Source organism: Oryx dammah, unplaced genomic scaffold (assembly GCF_014754425.2).
Source record: "Oryx dammah isolate SB20612 unplaced genomic scaffold, SCBI_Odam_1.1 HiC_scaffold_6, whole genome shotgun sequence".
NCBI classification, from domain to species: Eukaryota; Metazoa; Chordata; class Mammalia; order Artiodactyla; family Bovidae; genus Oryx; species Oryx dammah.
In genome coordinates this window covers 23,267,968-23,288,828 of record NW_024070190.1, presented here as the reverse complement: position 1 = coordinate 23,288,828, position 20,861 = coordinate 23,267,968, and the positions used below count along the sequence as shown (strand labels likewise).

At 40.9% G+C, this 20,861-nt stretch overlaps 1 protein-coding gene across 2 annotated transcripts in view; it reads left to right on the top strand.

The window, feature by feature from the left end:
* Nucleotides 1–17: 17 nt before the first annotated feature.
* NRG3 (neuregulin 3) overlaps nt 18–20,861 on the top strand; it is a 1,219,292-nt gene continuing 1,198,448 nt past the window's right edge. For both annotated transcript variants that reach the window (XM_040242574.1, XM_040242573.1), the window contains exon 1: nt 18–852. In XM_040242574.1, the coding sequence (XP_040098508.1) occupies nt 18–852 (835 nt within the window). The remainder of the gene's footprint in view (nt 853–20,861) is intronic.

Below are 20,861 nucleotides of genomic sequence, written 5' to 3'. Positions count from 1 at the left end.
GAAGACCGGCTCCTAGGATGAGTGAAGGGGCGGCCGCTGCCTCGCCACCTGGAGCCGCTTCGGCAGCCGCCGCCTCGGCCGAGGAGGGCACCGCGGCGGCTGCGGCGGCGGCGGCGGCGGCGGCGGGCGGGGGCCCGGACGGCGGCGGCGAAGGGGCGGCCGAGCCCCCCCGGGAGTTACGCTGTAGCGACTGCATCGTGTGGAACCGGCAGCAGACGTGGCTGTGCGTGGTGCCTCTGTTCATCGGCTTCATCGGCCTGGGGCTCAGCCTCATGCTGCTCAAATGGATCGTGGTGGGCTCCGTCAAGGAATACGTGCCCACCGACCTGGTGGACTCCAAGGGGATGGGCCAGGACCCCTTCTTCCTCTCCAAGCCCAGCTCCTTCCCCAAGGCCATGGAGACCACCACCACGACCACCTCCACCACGTCCCCCGCCACCCCCTTCGCCGGCGGTGCCGCCTCTTCCAGGACGCCCAACCGGATTAGCACCCGCCTGACTACCATCACGCGGGCGCCCACTCGCTTCCCCGGGCACCGGGTGCCCATCCGGGCCAGCCCGCGCTCCACCACGGCACGGAACACTGCGGCCCCCCCGACGGTCTTGCCTACGACAGCCCCTTTCTTTAGTAGCAGCACTCTGGGCTCCCGACCTCCGGTGCCAGGAACCCCCAGTACCCAGGCCATGCCCTCCTGGCCCACTGCAGCGTATGCTACCTCCTCCTACCTTCACGATTCTACTCCCTCCTGGACTCTGTCTCCTTTTCAAGATGCTGCCTCCTCCACTTCCTCCTCGTCCTCCTCCTCTACCACCACCACCACCGCGCCACAAACTAGCACCAGCCCCAAATTTCGTAAGTAAACACTCTCTGAACTCTGATTTACTGCTGAGTTTCCATTCTGCCTTCCTGCTGTCTTTTCCCCTCGCCGCTTCTAGCATCCTTCATCCCCAGCCCCGGATTGGAACATAGAGTGAGAGAATTAAAACTGGCCACAGGGGAGGAAAAAGGTGCCGGCCTTTTCCCCTGTGAGGGGAGAAGGTGGAATGAAGCAGAGGGAGATGGTCAGCCAGGCTCCACGGGCCCTACTTCACTGAGTCCCAAATGAGAACTAACTCCCTTCAAGGGGTTAAAGCCAGTGCGATCCCTCTTCACTGCAGACCTGCTGTCGAGTTCTGGGATCCAGCTCCTGGTGAGAGCTGGGGAGGGAGGGAGGGCCTTCCCCAAAGGACGGAGGAGCCCTTTCCCTGCCTGTAGGAAGCAGTGAAGGAAATGTACAAGCATTGCCCGACGTTAAACCGCGGAGGGAAGTTGTGTTCGTGTGGGGGTGGGCTGGGGGTTGTGTGTGGTCATTTGATGGAGATATTGGTACAGTGAAGCTGTGGACAATTCCAGCAGCCCTGACCCGGGCAGGGACCAGGAAGGGTTAATTAGAAGCCATTGTGGGAGGTAGGGAAAGGAGGCGAACCATGGCGGAGGGCTAAACTGATAACCGCCTACCCTGCCCATGGACATGCCAAGGTGTAGAAAAGGATTCTGTCTGCCGAGAGTGAGTTAACTAAGGAGAATTCTGAAGGGAGCCCTGCGGAGCTGCCTTTTCTCTAGGAGGAGGAGTTTTTTCAGCTCTGCCAAGCATTTGCTTTGTTCATTTCCCAAAGGTGGGGTGTGAACCTCGTTCCCCTTCCTTATGCCTGAAAAATTTAGGCAAAATGGGCCAGAGTTCCCTGCACTCAAGGATGAGAAAATCCAACTCCTTTGAAACAGGTCACTCTTTGAATATAGCTTCTTCAACCTTGTCTCAGTTGCTGCCAGCACTGGTCAGTTACCCAAGCATGAGAGCTTTCTGCCTGTCTGGGAGATGTGACTGTATCTTTTTAAATGTTTCAGATGACTAATTGACCTCCCACCACTCTCCCACTATCCCACCTCATTCTTATTCTAAGGAAATTTTAGGCAGCCTCTTAATCTGACTCGGGATCAGGATCTGAGAACAGTTTGTGCAACCTGTGAAGGTTATTTAGGACAAACCCCCAGCCTGCCAGTTCAAGTTCTGTGCAAAGCTTTTCTCCCCAAACTGCCTGGCTGTGCTCTGCTTACATTGTATTTCTGTTTTGAGCCACAGAATCTGGAGGGAAAGGAAGAGTGCTCATCGTTAACTCTTGAGTAGGAATACCAACCTTCCAGTCATCTGGGAAATTTTCATTTCTCTACCTACGGTTTTACCTGGGGTGGTATTTAACCTTTGAAACTTTTTTTTTTTTTTGATTTGTTGAGGGTAAAGTCCAACGAGAGACATTCCTGATGTTTTTACTCTGCTTTGGGGAAAAAAAAAAAGGCTAAAAAGATAAATTGGGAGACAGGGAGGAGAGGGGAATGAACAGAATCTGCCACAAAGCAGAATGGCAGGCAAGCCGGTAACTTGCTGCTTCTCTCTCCTTTGGCTGAAGCAGTAATTTTTGAGAGCACATTTTCCCAGGAGGTGTGTAGAGGCTTCTCTCAGCAAATCTAGCTGCTTGAGTTTGGTGGATGGGTAAAGGATGTGCAAGTGTATGTGTGAACATTCAGTGGATTGAAAATAGATGCGTTTATCCTGAAGACCCCAGGTTTTTTTTTTTTTTTTAATCTCTTCTTTTGATACAGTTGATATAATTAATGGAGTATCGGTGTACTTCTCAGCCTTGTGTGTATGTCAGGGGAGGGTTGAATATAGGGGATATTTCATGTTCTTTCTCAATTGATTTCCTTCCTTTCCATTCTGGAGGTCTTTAAAGAAAAGCCCAAGGTAATTATTTCTACCCCTCCATGCTCCCTTCCTACATTCTGTAGAAGGGAATGGCAGTATGTTTAATAAATAATGATTATTGACAGGGCTCTCAGCCCTAAGGAAAAGGGAGGGGGGAACCTGTAAATGGTGTCAATGTTCACTTAGACATATAAGCAGTATTTGTTTTATGTGTATCTGAGGTTCAGCTCCTGCTCTTTTTTAAACCTCCGGCGAAGAGTTGAATTAAGGGATTTACGAGTGTGGAAATCCAGCAGAAACTGACCTGGTTTGTCTATATCAACAAGGGAAATTTTAATGAAAGGAAGATTATGTAGTTTCCATAAAAGATGAGTTTAAATAGGCAGGTTGTATGGTAATTTAAAGAAAAATGATAATTTAATTATTTTTTGAGTGCAAGATTGCAGGGTGATTAACAAAAGGGAATAAAGGTTTCATTTGAGGGATCATCAACACTGCCGAAGAATGGCCTGAATATCTTGCATTAATATTTTTCACTTGTTTTGATTATGTCACCAAAGTTCCCAGGAGAGAAAGTCCCCTTTTTTTCTAGCTCCTACCTTTAGACTTCAGTAGATGCTTTTTCTTTTCTTTTTTTTCCAAATGAAAGTCATGGGTTGTATTTTAGCCCCTGAAGACAGCTGACAGCGATGCTTTTTTTTCTTGAGACTGTCTCACAAATTCTGAAATTGCCAGGGTCTATGCTTTTGAATTGAACACAAGGCTTGTAGAATGAGTCTTTGTGTTTATCTTAGGTCGACCAGAAGGATACTGTCTATAAACGCAGTGTAGCTCTTTGGAGTGGAAGAGACTGGTTCATTCTAGAATAAACACACTTGAAATGAGTAATAGGATCTTTGTAAGCAAAAGTTATATTTGCTATGGGAAGGCCCAGTTTAGGAGATTGTTTCTGATTTTCTGTAGGATTAACAACAAAGAAAGCTTGAACTTGCAAGGTGGAGGGGGAGAAGGGCTTAGAAGTGGACTCTTCCCATTCTCCAACTTTCAGAACATGAGCCAGACCAAACATTCTTCTATGTTACTGGGGTCTCTTGGATTCCCAGGACTTGCCTTTCCTTCAGATGCTTTAAAAACAAGTATCTTGAACATACTGCCTCTAAGAGATTATTTCCTACAAAATGTCTCTGCAGCTGTAAGTGTAGTGTTAGTTTACAAATCTTTTAATCCAGAGGGAGGTTTACTGCAGACAGTAAGAGACAGTAATTTTGACCAGTGCATAAACATCCTTTTAGGGCACATTGAATTGTATTTTTACACTTGAAATGCATACGTGTGTGTAGAATGTTGTCAGTGCAAATGTGGATTGTTGTTTTACTCAGCAGAAAACACCCTTTAACATATTTAACAGAAGACCAGATCTTGGCTAAATTCAAGTACTAAACACAGCCAGTTTTAATGGATTATTCTTTGGGTCATATTTGGAAGGTATATAGCTTATTCCAGTGAGTAAGATCACAAATCTTGAATAGTATGTTTAGTAGAGAAATAAACGTAAAGTGTATCATTGATGTTTAAACATGGTAGGATGACAGTTTTAGTATAACCAAGGGTATCTAAATCAGACTTTACCCAAACGTCATTTTGGAGCATTCCATTGATAACATTGACAATTTTCTTATCCTTTTTAAACCATCTTCAGTCTTTCAGCAAGAGTACTCTGAGTTGCTTTATAAGCAGCCTCAAGTATAATTTGTTTAAAGTTACTCCTATGTTGTCTTTTATCCACGTGAATTGGGGCCATCAAAGGAATTCCAGCATGGAAAGGACTCACCCCAACCATATGGGGTAACCACAGTGGGAGGATTCAGAGTTTGAGATCAATATTTCTTATGAAATCCAATGAGAGGTTTTTTATGAGCACATGTTGCAGCTTGAGTACATTTTGATTTCCTCTGGCCTTAATACAGGATTATGAGAATCTCCTGCATTAGTCAGTTATGCTGTGCATTTTACTCTTCTGACACTTACGTTGTGCTTCATGGTCCTAACAGGAGAAAAAGAGGCAGGCAGGGGTGTGGGCATAGAATCAGCAAGGTTCTCTTTAGAACCATTTTTAATCTGGCCTCAGCTCCTTAAGGCAGTGGTTTCAGTCTTCCTCCTCCTTTGCTCACATGACTGAGACAGAAGGGGTTGGGAGTGCTAAGAGAACATTCCTTTTGCATGCTTGATTGGTGACTCCAGACATCTCTTGTCTGTGCAATTTCCCGGATAGCCTTTTTTTTTTTTTTTAAACACAGTGTTGATCTACATGTTTGTCAGAAAAACAAAAAGTTCAAAAAAAGCTGGTGTGTGGCAGCTTCTCTCCTTACTTTTGGTTAGTAAAGCAACCAACGTTTCTACAACCAGGTTAAGCCACAATCAAGTGTTGGGTACCGAATTTGAAAACAGTGCAATCCTAGGAGGTCTAGTGTTTAGAGGAACAAGCTCTCTCTTCCTCTCTGGCATGCTTTCTCAGCTCCTCCTCATCTACACACCACAATGAAAAGAAGGATGATTTTCATCTACCTTCTTATGTAGAAATTCTTTCCTCATAACCTCTGATATCCAGTGCCAAACATATCTCAGTATTCTATCTGAGGTGTAGAAAATGGAACATGAAAGCTGGCCCTGAAATATATAAGAGCAAAGAAAGAGCCATGAACCTAAGTCTGAAAAGTGCATTTGAATTGCTTGTGAATAGAACTAGAATTCATTTTTCTCCCCATGAACCTGTTTTTATCTTCAGACTTTTGTGTTGGGTGAGGCACAGAGCTGGTACTGCGTTGGCAAATACCACTGAGACATTTTTGGAGTCTAGAGATTTTACTTGTCTATACTCAAAAAAGTGTTTCCTCCAGAACCATGTACATATGGAAGACAGGAGGGAGAAAGAGACTCAGTTTAAAGCTTTGCGGTACCAGGATGGAAATGTACCTAAATCCATTCATGTGGTTATTAATGAAAGTTTTAGGACACATGGTTTGGTTTTGCATTTTTACAGCTTTTTCTCTGAGGACTTAGGGACTCCTTCCTTATCCAGTCTTTTATCGATTTTAATCATGGCTCTGTCTGAAGGCCCCTCACAGACTTTTGATTATTTTATCTTACTTTTTATTTCCTTAGCTTATCGTATAAGCAGTAGTCATTACAAGAAATTTTCTTAGATATGCTTAACCTTGCCGTGTGGTTTCAAGTTGTTTTAAAAGTCAACCTTTTTGGTAAGCCATGTTTCACTAGGTTGATAAAGAAAGTTAAGGGAAAAAATTATACCTATTGATGCAATTGAGATAATCAAGCTGTCTTGGTATTTATCTTTTTAATTAAAAAAATTTTTTTAAGATTCAAAAAACTTGATGGAAAACTAATGACCATTTATTGTCCCACACAGATTGATGTACAAATCATACTGATTTTGACAGTACCTGTTATCTGAGTCCATAAAACAATTAATTATAGAATTGAACATGTCATGTTTTCATTTTAAATTTTATTTTAATGACTATTATATGTTGATTGGGGTATTACTATGCTGGTGGTTAACTGGTTAATTTAAAACATCTATAAAAGTAATTGTTTAAAAACCAGAAAAATAAAACTTTAAATCAGCTTAAAAGTTCAAATATATATAACATTCATTCTCCCATACCTTGATGTAGGCATTAAAAAAAAAAATTATATCTCTTAGTTTGAGCTTAGCATCTTTTTTTTTTTTTTCATATGCTACTCTTCTAATTACTTGTTTCTTCTCCAAAGATACTGGTGAAGGAATTTCAACCAGATTTTTCACTGATACTCTAATATTCCCCCTGCCCTGGGAATCTTTTATAGTTTCTTTTTATTTTTTTCTTTTACAATTTTTTTGCTCATATAATTCAAAGAATTTTCTTTCTTTTCCTTCTCCCCGCCCCCCAGCAACTCTCCATTTGGAGTTTCTTCAAAACATTCAGCTATAATTTAATAGAAACTACAATTATCTTTCATTTGTGTAATCATATGTCATTGGCTTACATAAAACTTAACTGAATAACATAATTATAGTAAGAACAACTGGCATGAACAGGTTTGTTACTGACACTGAGTGTTGGTGAGCACACAACCCAAAAGGAAGTTGCAGAGGCATGCAGGCGTCCTTCAGGTTGGCTTGTTGGCTGTGACTTTCTCGCAGTGCCGTGGCCCTAAGTTCGTTACACTGGAGTGCTGACAGCCAGCTGGCTAAGGGTTGGGAAAGTATCGCCTTTGTAGGTAATAGTATTGTAAATGTAAGTCAGTCATGACCATATATTTTAGGAACTTTACTGGGAGGGATAACAGCATCTGGAATAGAAGAGAAAAAAATCCCCCCCCCCCCAAAAAAAACCCTGTAGCCTTGAATCCTGTGATAACTGTGAACCTCAAAGAACCAGTTTAATCTCTCTGAATTTTAACTTCTTCCTCTGGGATAATGAGGGGGTGACAATAATAACCTGCTCCGTATACCGCTTCTGAAAGAGCCTGTAAGCTGCAAATACTTTACTGTTTTTATGTCAGCAGAGATGGAAAATGGATAGGCTGGGTATTTTCCTCCAAAACCACATCAGACCATTGAATTCATCTGCAGTGTTGGAGCTCATTTGCTACCTGACTTGAGGAATCTGCCGTTACAGTGAGCGATGATTATGCCTGCACGCCCCTGCATCTCTCCTGTGTTCCTCTCTGGTACCCTGGCACACACAGTGGAATATGGTGTAGAAGTCTCCCTCGAATCACCCTGAAAGCTTAGACAGAAACTGGAACCCACCATTTCTCATCCTTTGCTTGGTAGATAGTCTTGTAATCTGTTTCGCACATATGTTTCTCCAAAAGAGGAACTGAAATTTGAGAGAAAATGGGAGAGAGTATTGAATTATAATTATCTGGAAATCTGAAACCCACAAAATTCTGAAAATTTTTAATGAAACAAAGGATGCCCTTATGACCCCTTTTTGTTCCCTTCCCACACTGTCTTATTGTCGTTGAATCTTTGGAATTTAGAGAGCACGTTAGTAAAAAGATGTGATGTCTGCATTGCATTCTCTTCCCCCTCTTAATTTAGGAGTTATTGTGGTTTAGGTTCCAGAGGATTAATGGGTTGCTTGCGCATCAAAGAGCTCTTTTAGATAGAGCTTTTGTACTTCAGGGAACTTTAATATTAGCATTTTGAAAACATCTTGCTTCAAGTCTGTGTTTGTTGGAAACTTCATCCTGAATTATATTTCACAGTATTACTTCTTTTTGTTCTGAGCCTTTATTTTTCAAGACAGGTTGGTGATTGTACATAAATCATAGCTTGCCATTTCCAGGCATAAAAAGAGGCTAGTCAAAAACAAGCCTGCAAACTGAACTCAGAATTTAGTTTAATAATAGAAGTTTAGCGGCTTCCATTGATGATTTTGTCTTTGAGGACTTTTCCTGGACATGATGGTGTGTATCATGGATGCAGTATACACTGTAAGATCAAGAAGATAAATCTTCTGAATCTATATAACTGCTTTAGCAGTGATACATTATAGCCAGGATTATGGGAAGAGACTTTTCTTTTTAGCTTTTTATGCTATGTTGAAGTATACTCAATTAGGGAAGGGAAGGGAAGGGAAAGTCTCTCAGTCGTGTCCGACTCTTTGCGACCCCATGGACTGTAGTCTCCAAGGGTTCTCAGTCCATGGGATTTTCCAGGCAAGAGTACTGGAGTGGGTTGCCATTTCCTTCTGCAATAGTCAGTTAACAATGTTATAATCATTTCAGGTGGACAGCAAAGGAACTCAGCCATATATATTCATGTATCTATTCTCTCCAAACTCCCCTTCCATCCATGCTGCCACATCTTATTGAGCAGAGTTCCCTGTGCTATACAGTAGGACCTTGTTGCTTATCCATTTTAAATATAGCAGGGTGTACATGTTGATTCAAAACTCCTTAACTGTCCCTTCTCCTCATCCTTCCCTGTCTGGTAACCATAAGTTCATTCTAAATCTGTGAGTGAGAAGAGAATTTTTATGCTAAGCATTTGCTAAGAATTCTTCAGGATATTAGCCTACTTCCTAAGATACCCTTCCATGATTACATATGACCACTGGCCTGCTCTTCCAGTCAATTGCCAGGGAGTTAGAATTTCACTAAGAGAAAATCACTCCATCATCATTTTGGAAGCAGACTCTAATTGATTTCTGTGCTTTGAATTTTACTTTTAGAAATGGGAGAGCTGTCTTGACAGAATCTCAGTCTTAGAAGGGGCTTGAGAATATAGGTAAGAACAACTAGAGCTGTCATTTGTGGAATTTTACTGTGTGCCAGGAGGGTTCACACTGTACACATTTTGTCTTATATGTTTATTGAAACAAGGATTGAAAGATAATCATCTAGGCCTATAGCCTAGTCTGATTATCTGAATTATGCAGGTTAGTTGAGCTGGGCTTAGATTGGTTGTATAATTTGCCTACGACATATGTAAGTGGCATTGTTTTGAAAAATCAGGAACATGGGAAGATCATTTTACAGGTAACCTCTTTCCACTCCAAATCCTAAGACATTGATACAGGGTTGATATATCTATGCTCATTATCTCTTTCAAGCGTTTAGCTCATAGCCAGTGACATTTGCCATTTTTAACTGTGTAAATGGCATATCTGTTCATACCTGTTCTTTGCTATGGTAAAAGGAGCCTTTGTAAGCAGAGAAATTGCCCTGGTTTCCAGTCCAAGGAGAAATTTAGGATGTATTTCAAAAAAGATAAAGAATGTGTTCCTCTAAACTTCTATTGCTTGATCTTAACTCTTATTTCCTCCTGTGGCTGCTTGTAGGTGATTCAATAGAACAGTGACAGAAAATAGTTACAGACTTTATTTCTCTGCTTCCTGAAATTTAGCCAAAATTTTCTTCTCTGCTCACTCTAAACTTGCTTTTGATTGCAGTAGTTACTGCATTGTATGCTGAGAGTGGCCCATGGAAATGTGTCCAGGAGCCTTTGGAGTAATAGCCTTGAGGCTTAAAATACCTACCCTACAGAGTAAATGTTGGATGTTGCGCATATACAGTGTTTCCCACAGAGCATCTGAATTCCCTCCTGGAACTATCCTGCGAGGTACCCACCATTGACTAGCCTGCATTACTAAGAAGTTTGGTGAGACCTTGATGGTCTGCCAAGGGTACCAACAACTCGACCCAATCATTACTTGCTTGTTTGACTTTGCTATGTACCAAGGATCCCTAAGAACAAATATCCTGAAGAATTAAAATGAAAAATGATTGGGATTTCCTACTTTTGCAAACTCATAAAAAGAAAACAGAAATAGATCAAATACTACGATCAAGTTACAGAATCTTCAAATAGCTATGCAGAAGGGTAAAGTGAAAGTCTTAATCGCTCAGTCGTGTCCAGCTCTTTGCAACCCCTGTGAGGCTCCTCTTTGTCCATGGGATTTCCCAGGCCAGAATAGTGGAGTGGGTTGCCATTCCCTTCTTCAGGGGATCCTCCCAACCCAGGGATGGAACCCAGGTCTCCTGCATTGTGGGCACATTCTTTACCCCTTGAGCCACCGGGGAGTTTTTATGCTGAAGAGTAGGAGTGCTGTAATGTCAGGAAGCCTGTGTTATCAAAATCGCAAAGACTGTGAATGAATCCACTAGACTAAGAATGACAACTGCATTCTTTAAGAAGAGAGGAAATGAGATTGCTTAACCAAACTTATTGTTAACCTAGAGTTTTTATCAGCATGGTGACAAAATCTAGCCTCTGGGATAGAAAAGTGAAAATGGGGTATAGAAATGTTTATATTAAACACTGTCTTGACTGAATTCCATTTAATTGAGTTTTCTGTATGAGACTCCCTTTTGTATTAAAAACCTGACAAGTGCCCCCTTTTAATGCTGGACACCCACAGCTGGTAGGGCTTCTGCCTTCAATAAATGAGAGCTATATTTACCACATGTTAGTTGTATATTAGCTCCTCACAAACCTATTTATGCTGGTTGTTCTTGTTACTGTAATTAGGTAATGTATTTAAACAATATTCAAAGCTATAAATTAATTGTGGTTTCTATTAGAACTACGTTGACTACTTTGGATACACTCCATAAAGAGAAGTTACTTAAAAAATGCTTGTTGAATAAATTATGGGCAAGTTTAAGAGAAAATACATATGTCACAAGAAATATGCACTTGGATTGTTTTACATGCAGCTTTAACTTCTCAATGCTCAGTGAATTCCTCAGTAGATATTTGAGGTATGGTTTTTCATAAGAAAGGTAACCAAAATTTATTCAATGAAAAGCTTTGAATACCATAACCAAATATTTGGCAAGTGAATGTACATCTATAAGTTTTAGGTACAAATAAAAGAAATAAGATAAATCTTACTTTACCCATGTGATAGATTTACAAAGCCATTAAATTGTGTTTTTTAGTTGTTTTAAATATATTGGAAAATATTTAACCTTTGGGGTAGAAAATTATATAAGATGCCAGTTATATAAAGCTATATCAATTATTAATAATAGATTTAATAAATAGTAACTGTAATCAAGGGAAGTATACAGAACTGTTAAAGCTAATGATTTCTGGATTGTGGAATAGAAAGGTCATTTAATTTATTGTACTTTGCTGCAGTTTCTAAGTTTCATTTAATGGTCATGAATTATCTCTCTAATTAGAAGTTATTAAGCTTTTGATAAAGTGAAGGATAAAATCCATGAATCAATTCAATTATTGGTCATGGTTCTGTAAAGATTTGTTCTAGTCTAAGAGTTTGTGTCTTCATTGATGATGTCAGCATTAAAGTGTTGTCTGAGCTGAGTTGCTGTGAAATGCAGATGTGGAGAAATACAAACAAATTTCATTGCTTATGGGGAATAATGCCTTATTGAAGGCAGTGTCATACCCTGGACCTTGGATTATTAGCCTTGATCTTGTAAGGATAAAAAAAAGTGATAGTTTTACTGTATTACTTAATGGCTTTTGAAGCTTGCTGAAGTTGGTCAGTCTTTAGTAGTATTGCTAAGGATGGATATAACCTATAGATATCAACCAATTTAGGGTATACTAACCAATTACCTGATCTATTTTAAGAATGAAATGACAGGAAAATGAAAAGGCTAATTTGTAGCACTGGATCTTGTAAGAGAGGACTTAGATCACATACTAACAGGTGGGATGACCAATTCAACGCTTTATTGGATACTGTAATCCTCTCAATGAATCAAATGGTGTTTATTCACATAGTAAAGTTAGGTGGTTGTCTACAGATAGAACAGTTCCATAGGCCAGTGAATAGAGGTGATTTGTAGGACACCTGGTCTTTAATTTGATCATGAGTTGTGCTCAGAGTCTTTTAAGATAGCTCACAAATATCAATACTTTGGTGAGCAAAAAGAGAACAAAAAGTGATTCTGTGTATATAATATTAAACATTAGGAGTCAAGATAGTGACTGGAAGGAAACTCAAGATATGGGGTTTGGGGGGTATTGGGAAAATATTAATGATCAGAATACTAATGTCACAGGTGAGCTCTATTCACCACAATTCATCAAGCTGCATGCTTATGATTTGTGCACTTTTTGTATACATCAGTACAAGCTTGATTGTATAAAAGACATCTTTCAAAACATTCCTTTGACCAACACTTCATATCCCGAGGGTGGTGACCTAAACGTATGGGTTGTCCCATTTATAGACACCGGATTGTGACTCTCCATGTTTGTTGCGCATGTCACAGTCTAGTAAAGGCAAAGAAGGTCTTCCTGGCCTCAGCAGCTTCCTTTGTTCTTAGCGTCTTGGCTTAGTGAGATGCCTTAGAGATGCTCCTTTTTAAGTCTTTCTGAATGGATACCTTATGTTTATATTATATAAGATTGTCTTTCATCCATACCAGGAGTGTTTCTGATACAGCATACATTACCCCACTTTTCACCCATCTTACACGTGTAAGCCATGCTTGTTTCTGAGAGTGACTTTATACAGGTCTGCCAGCATAGAGTATGCGATGCATGAGAAGGCTAATTCATGATCTGCATTTATGATTTTGTCGAGGTCACAACTTATATTCCAGCGAATAATTAAGTGAAGTATGCGATTCCAACTGAGAAATATATGAGATCCTTTCAGAAAGCAGCGATCAGGGCAGATATAGGTAGTTTCAAGGGAGAGTGTCTTGGGAGAGAAAAGGCCAAGTGAGGCCAGGGAAGTAAAAGGTCATTAACAAGCAGGTTACTACTTTAAAGGGAAGTAACAACTGGCTTTACATCTGTGTGTCTGGCCTGGTGGGCAAAGATGGCCTCTTGGAATTAATGAAACAGCCTCACCTTTTCCTTAGGGCAGGGTATGATTTGGAGGGAAGGTTTGAGAGGACTTAGCTAGGCTACCCGGAGAAGGCAGTGGCACCCCACTCTAGTACTCTTGCCTGGAAAATCTCATGGACGGAGGAGCCTGGTAGCCTGCAGTCCATGGGGTCGCTAAGAGTCGGACACGACTGAGCGACTTCACTTTCACTTTTCACTTTCATGCATTGGAGAAGGAAATGGCAACCCACTCCAGTGTTCTTGCCTGGAGAATCCCAGGGACGGGGAGCCTGATGGGCTGCCGTCTATGAGGTCGCCCAGAGTCGAACATGACTGAAGTGACTTAGCAGCAGTAGCAGCAGCTAGGCTACCCTGAGACGTCACAGTCAGGGTTGGTTCAAGGAATTGCACAATAATCTGTGTTAATTTCACAAGATACAGGGTCTCTAGGACTTAGAGGGAGGGACAAACAGCACATTGTAAAGATTCTCCAAGGCTAATTTGTCCCATGTCATTTAGATAGGGTCCTTGACTAGTTCTGAATCTGTTTAAGTATTGACTTCATTCCGCTGCCTCTTCAAAGTGCTGCAAGAATCATTAGAATTGGTGTGTGTTAAAATGTTTAGTTTCTTTCCACAGTCACATCAACACAGCCCTAGATTTAACCCAAAATAGTAGCTTTCAAGTATCTAAAAATTTGCAGGTGGAGATACAAGGAGAATAACACGTGGATCAGCTTGATTCTACTGCCTCACCTAAATTAACCTGTGACTTCAGGTTTTCTGGAGGCAAAAATCTCCTATGAATTGATTGCCATGCTGCCCCTCTGATCCCATCTGAGGCCCTCTTTCCAGAAGCCGCTCAGCACCTTTTGGGATCGAGCTCTGCTGACACTGTATGGCCTTCAAAAGGCAGAGCACTGTTGATTCCCTGCGTGCACTCATTCCATGGTGAGGCCTGAGAGGGCAACAATGCCTCGGGAGCCCTGGGGAAGGATGGCTGTAATGTGAGGCTCTTGCCCTACTGGCCTGCCAGGTAGCTTCTATTGTAGATTCAGGAACTACATGTGGTTATCTACATATTGACAGCTAAAATAAGTTGTGTCACCTCACCTTGTTCACCGTAAAGAAGAACTTTGGATTAGAATCAGATTCATCACTCTGGCCAGCTCATTTGGCTGCTCCTTGTTACCAGATAGAGGGGCTATAACACTGTGTTTAAGTGTAAATGTTAAATTAGTATTAAGAGCCAGTGGTCTCTCTGCTGATCTCACTGATCAGATAATTTTCACTGATGTCAACGTTTATAATAAAGCCAGCTGATACATACTAGTGTTATTTGCTTGGAATATTTTCACTTTATTTTTTTGACTTAGATAAAGGTAATTTTTTTTTTTTAAATTTTAGTTATTTGTTGAGGTCTTTGTGTATTTGATCAGAAGAGATTGTTGAAAGGAAGGCAGCAAAGCTGTAACAAAGTCAGTATCAAATTTGTGTTTCCCCTTTATCATTTGGTTTTGTAAGCTTCTCAGTGACCTTCTGTGCTACCACATTGATGCTCGTCTTTCATCATGAGCCGCTCTGAGTAATTTATGATAAATGATGAAGTGCTGTTTCCTACAATGCACTGCAAGTGGCTGAGTGTTATAAAAGTCTAAAGAGCTCTATTACTTCTAAATGACTACATAACACAAAAATGTTAACCCTAGAGAGGAAAGGTCCAGGAGAACATATTGCTTGCTAAGCACAACTTCCTTCTGCCTGGGACCTTCTGATAGGCTTTGTGCATCTGAATTCTGTGGGGCCTGGCATCTGAACCATTATCTTCTTGAATGGCAAGGAGAGGTTTATGCCTTTCAGCTAGTTGACTTGCCTTGGAGCAATAGTAGTTCGTATTTTTTGGAGTGGAGGAAGGGAGGAACTTTCAAAATTTGTTTACACTTTGAAACCTTGGGTTAATTTTAAAAAATGGTGTTACCAACGGTAAGGACTTGGCTGCTAGGATGCAATAATTTAAAACATCTGATTTGAGCACAGATATTAAATATGGATATTAAGCAAACATTAAAATGATTTTATCAGAGCAAAGCCTTATAGGCTTTTTAAAAATTATATAGATTTCTTTTTCAAAACTAACTCTTATCACAGTGTTTGCATTTTCTCTCTCTCTCATCCACATGTACAAAAATGGAGACATTGTAAGCATAGATCCAATTTGCAACTCTCAGCTTTCTTGTACTCCACAGTGTATAGTACAATTGCTAAATGTTGTCCACAGCAAATATGTGTGTTCTTATCCTGGTTGTCATAAAATAGCTGCATATCTAAGTGTTAGGGTTTGAAGACTTTAATTGCTGGGTATAGAACGTCTTTATGTACTGCACCCCATTGTGAAAATTGAATTAAATTGCCAGTCAGGGAGCTCTTTATGCTGCAGGAGAGTCTCTTTGTGAGCAAACTGTGGAGAAGAGTGGTCTTTGGCCAGTGGTCCTTCTAAACTCAAACACTTCGCTGACGTTCGCCGTGTAACTTTCTCACCTTTCCCCAGACATCCTTATTTTGCCCAGTGAAATTATCAGTTTCCCCTGCTAGAACTGCTTTCTTTCTTCCAGATATCAGCTGTGAGACATAGGATGAATTGTATACAAGTAAATTATGAATACTGCATTTTGGCAGGTGTACCCTCGCTGTTCCATCAATTACTCTTCACTTCAGTGCTGGGAAGTCCACTTTACCCTTTAATTGTCAGTTGCATTCCATCGGTTGAACCTCTGGACGTTCCCCAAAGAGAGATGCTTTCATGCCAGGAAAATCAGACTGAATGTTCTAGAATATTTTTTGCTTTTGATGAAAAAGAGTTGGTGCCCTGTCCCATGGGAGAGAGAGATTCAAAGAAGGAAAGCTGTTCAATGCATGGCCTACAGTACCATCTAAGGTTTGGTGTGGGTAGCACTGTGGCATGAGCAGTACAGCCTATCTCAGGCATCTGAGGAAGGACCTGGAAGTTTCTAGCTTATCCAGGCTTGTAAAATCTCTGTATACCTAGTCTACCACTTCTTGTGTGATGGTCCACCACGCAAAGAACCTGATGAAGCCTTTCCATGGAGCCTAGGGAGAGTCTTACCCTAAGGAACTTCATGTTCCTTTTCAGACTCTTGTTAATTCTTCCCTTTTTTTTCTTTTTTTTTTGCTTCCAAGGAAAATAAGATAATTAGAAGAGTGGTTTTCAATGGGAGAAAAGTAATTAAGGCCCAATAGGCAGGCCACTGGACCTGCTTTAGGAATGGAGGTCTGCTGCTGCTTCTCAGTTGTTTGAGACCTCAGGGTAGACTCCTCACGTTGTGAATCTCAGATTCTTCTGTAAATGAGGATATCAGATAAGATATTCCTCAAGTCTCCTTGTGACCAAAATTCCCTGAGGCCATGTTATAAACTTGAGATGATAATGTTAGTGGAATTTTTGAGTTACTAATTCTGCTGGCTCTCTTCTGCCTTACCCCCAGCTCACATTCTCACTTGCTCTCATACATATACACATGCGTATGTATTCACAGGGTTTTTTGGGGGCAGGATATTTTGTAGTTAAGCATTTAGTAACCCCCATATTTCAGTGTGCTGCATAGGTGTGACTTGATTACATCCTAAAGTTCAGGGAATTTTGCTTGTTTCGAACTTTAAAATAGAATTCCTAATCCTTCCCCTGACAGATGTAGAGCTTGGTAGCCAGCTGTAGGTCTGTTACTGCAAAGTATATGTAGATATACATGTAAAAATAAACAGATGTCATGAATAGAGGTATAAGGAGGCCTGGAGGAGTTAGTGACACACACAAAATATTTCTTTGGAAGTATAAATAAATTAATCCAGTTCCAGAAAGACTCACAATACCTTTCTCCCTGAATTAAACAGAATTCTTGGTTGCTGAGTGTTGCAAGCACAGAGGACTAGGAGTTGTATTTTGAAAGCAATATTACAAATGTGTCTAAATGTAAGGCATTAACTGTTTCCTGACATGTTGGTTGGCATGGACATTTTAATACCAGAATGTGGTTCCATCCATCCTGTTAGAGCATAGCTCTGAGCTGTGACAATCAGAGTGACATGTAATTCAAACTTGAGGTGGCTAGTATTAATATTTTATCTTTATCTTAGAGCACCTTCTCCATTTTTAAATAAGGCATTTCAGTATAGAAAATTAGAAAATATAAGAAGTAAGAGGAAAATAAAAGTCAACTTAGTTCTATAATCCAGGCTAAGACAAGTATTGTTATCTTTTTGTTGAATATGAGACTAATATTTTTTCAAAAATGAAATTATATTCTAACTCTCTTTCAGCTGTCTTTTTCCAGTTTAAAATATTCCTATTTTAGAGTACCTAAAACTCTATCTGTAATGGTTCTGTGCTGATGTATATGGATATACAAAAATATATGAGCTTATCACCTGTTGAGAATATGGTTTGTTCTAATTTTGTCTTTATTATATAAAAATATCTACCCTGAACATCCACAGATGGATTGCAAACTTTTGGCCAATATATATGCAGCAAAAAACAAAGCAAAACAAAAACCCTTACATATTCATTCTAAATTCTTAAATTCTCATCCAGAAAAATGGAACAAATTATTTTGCTGCCATTATCGTGTCAGAAGGCCCATTCTTTCCATAACTCCTGCCCTCCTTTCTTGTAGGTGTTAACATATCATTGACAATAAAACAAACCAACCAACGAAGAAACCCTTTGCCAACAGGATAGTTTTATTTTTTTGTTTCAATTTTTAGAAATCGGAGTGTAATTGCTTTACAGCATTGTGTTGGTTTTTGCTGTACAACAAAGTGAATTAGCTGTGTGTATACATATATCCTCTCCCTCTTGAGCCTCCCCACCCCGACGCCACACCTCTAGGTCATCACAGAGCACCAGGCTTAGCTTGGCTGTGCAGCAGCTTCCTGGAAAATACTTGTCTGTTTTATACATGCTCGTGTAACGTCATGCTACTTTCTCAGTTTGTCCCGCCTTTTCCTCCCCCGACTGGGTCCACAAGTCTGCTCTCTGTATCTGCATAAGAGGATAGTTTTAAAACCCTGTCTTGTTGGTGTTCTGTCTTGCATTTCCCTAATTACGAATGAGAGTAAACATTTTAGAAAGCTATTAAAATGGAAGTAAATTTCAATGGAGAGGTTCCCAGGCCTTTCCTGTCTGCATACACTGTATGGCCAGGTGCTTCTCTGCATCATTCAGGGCTTCATCCCAGCGGAGGATGCTGCCGGGAAATGCTGAGGACCAGAAGTACCGAAGATGCCCAGTGTAATGTGATTACAAAGCCTTTTCTCCCTTGAAACCTGGAAATGGTATTGTAGATAGAAGGTAGGTCACTGTCATGGTCTTCATCGAAAGGTGTCAGCAAATAAGGAATAAAGTGCAACTGTTCTTGACTAAGTGACCTTAGGGGTCATAGCCCCTTGGGTTATTTGGCTAAATGTTAACCTGTATGTTAACCTATCAGTGCATATATGCTCAGTTGTGTGTGACTCTTTGCAACCCCATGAACCGTAGCCTGTGAGGCTCCTCTGTGCTTGGAATTTTCCAAGCAAGAATACTGGAGTGGGATTTTCTACTCCAGGGGATCTTCCCCACCCAGGGATTGAACCCATGTCTCTTGCGTCTCTTGTATTGGCAGGTGATTCTTTACCACTAAGCCACCTGGTGAGCCCAAGGTGGCTGTAGTAAACATTAACTTACATAGCTAGTAAGGTTCTGATAAAGAACACAAGCCTAAACACACAGACACACATAGGTCAGAAATAACAATTTCTAAACGTCCAGAGGGCTTAAGTTGCAACTTTCTCCTGGAGTGAAGACATGCTTGGGCATTATCCCCGCCCTTTTCGTGCCTGTCCTGCCCAGGACATCTTCAGTGCTCGGCACAGTAATGTTTCCTGTCCTCTCTTCTGCTCCGAGATATGGATATGGAGCTGGAGATGAGGCTCAGCTTCCAGGGAAGAGTGGCGTCATCTGCTCTGCACCTGGGCCTCTTGACAGCCACTGCCTCCAGCCACCAGCCTACTGCTGTGCCCGTTAATAAGTGCCATGGAAACCCAGTGCGCTCCAGGGGTGGCGGAGAGGTGGGTGAGCATCAAATCACTAAGTGATACTAGCTTTTCAGGTGTCACATTATAAAAGGAGAGCCGCCTGAGAAAGAGCAGGGCCAGGCCAGCATCTTGTACCCCCTGCTTTTTTGGCATCTGCTTCCCTTTGACTCAGTCTTCTCTATGAGGAGCAGGGAGACTCCATGTTCCAATTTTCTGCATGGATTTGTCAGGCTGAGATGCTCCTTCTCTGGTGTATCCCTAACACTTAAACAAGAGATTGATTCATTTGATTGGGTAAACATCTGAATCTGTTAAGGCTTTGCTGATTATTGACAAACCTGTCCTTTGAGCTTTATAGTTTTAAGATCAAGGCAAGTTGGCATAGCGTCTATGACATCACATTGTGTTTTTTTTTGACATTAAAAAAACCTCAAAAATGTTATATAACAGATTGATAAATTCTGATGACACCACTAAATTGACAGTAAGCATATTCAGATGATTGGTTCAAATACTGTTAGCAGTCTTAACTTCAGCAATCCAAAGGGAAACTACCAATTAAATCTGATGGACTAGTTTTCGGATGCCATTTAATGTGGATGTTAACTTTTTGTTTTGTTTTCCACTACCTGGTTCTATTACCATCTAATTAGGTTCAAAATCAGCAACTAGAATTAGGATGCATTTAATAGTTATTCTTTTTCTTTTACTCATATTACACTTTTAATGATGTGATTTATAGTCTGTGTGCACGTGTGTGAGTGTGTGTCCTGGAGAAATAGTGGTGGATGTTAAGTTTGGAAGATTGGGTTCAAGTTTTGCCTCTTACTGGATATCTGAGCTTGATGAAGTCTGTCAGTTTGCTCATCTTCAGAAGCTGACTCAACATCACTAATTATTGAAGAAATGCAAATCAAAACTACAGTGAGAAAGGTCATCATCAAAAAGTCTACAAATGATAAATGATAGAAAGGATGTGGAGAGAAGGGAGCCCTATTACACTGTTGGTGGGAATGTAATTTGATATAGCCACTACTGAGAACAGTATGGAGGTTCCTTAAAAAACTAAAACATTCCATTTGACCCACAATCCCACTACTGTACATATTCCCTGAGAAGACCATAAATCTAAAGTAATCATGCACCCCAATGTTCATTGCAGCAGTATTTACAATAGCCAAGACATGGAAGCCACCTAAATATCCATCAACCAATGGATCGATAAAGAAGATGTGGTATATGAATATATTCAATGGAATATTATTCAGCGGTGAAAAGGAACAAAATTGGGTCATTTGTAGGGGTGTGGATGGACCTAGAGTCTGTCATACAGAGTGCAGTAATTCAGAAAGAGGAAAACAAATATCATATTAATGCATATATGTGAAATCTAGACAAATGGTACAGATGGGCCTCTTTCCAGGGCAGGAATAGAGACTCGGGCCTAGAAAATAGACATGTGGACATGGGGTGATGGGGAGGGTGGGGCGAATTGGGAACATGCGATTGACATATATGCACTGCCGTGTGTGAAATAGATGGTGGGCACCTAGTGTGCAAAGCAGGGAGCTCAGCTCGGCGCTCTGTGATGACCTAGAAAGCTGGGGTGGGGAGATGGGAGGGGAGTCTGAGAGGGAGACTTATATGTATGCATATAGTGATTCTCTTCATTGTACATCAGAAACTAACACAACATTGTAAA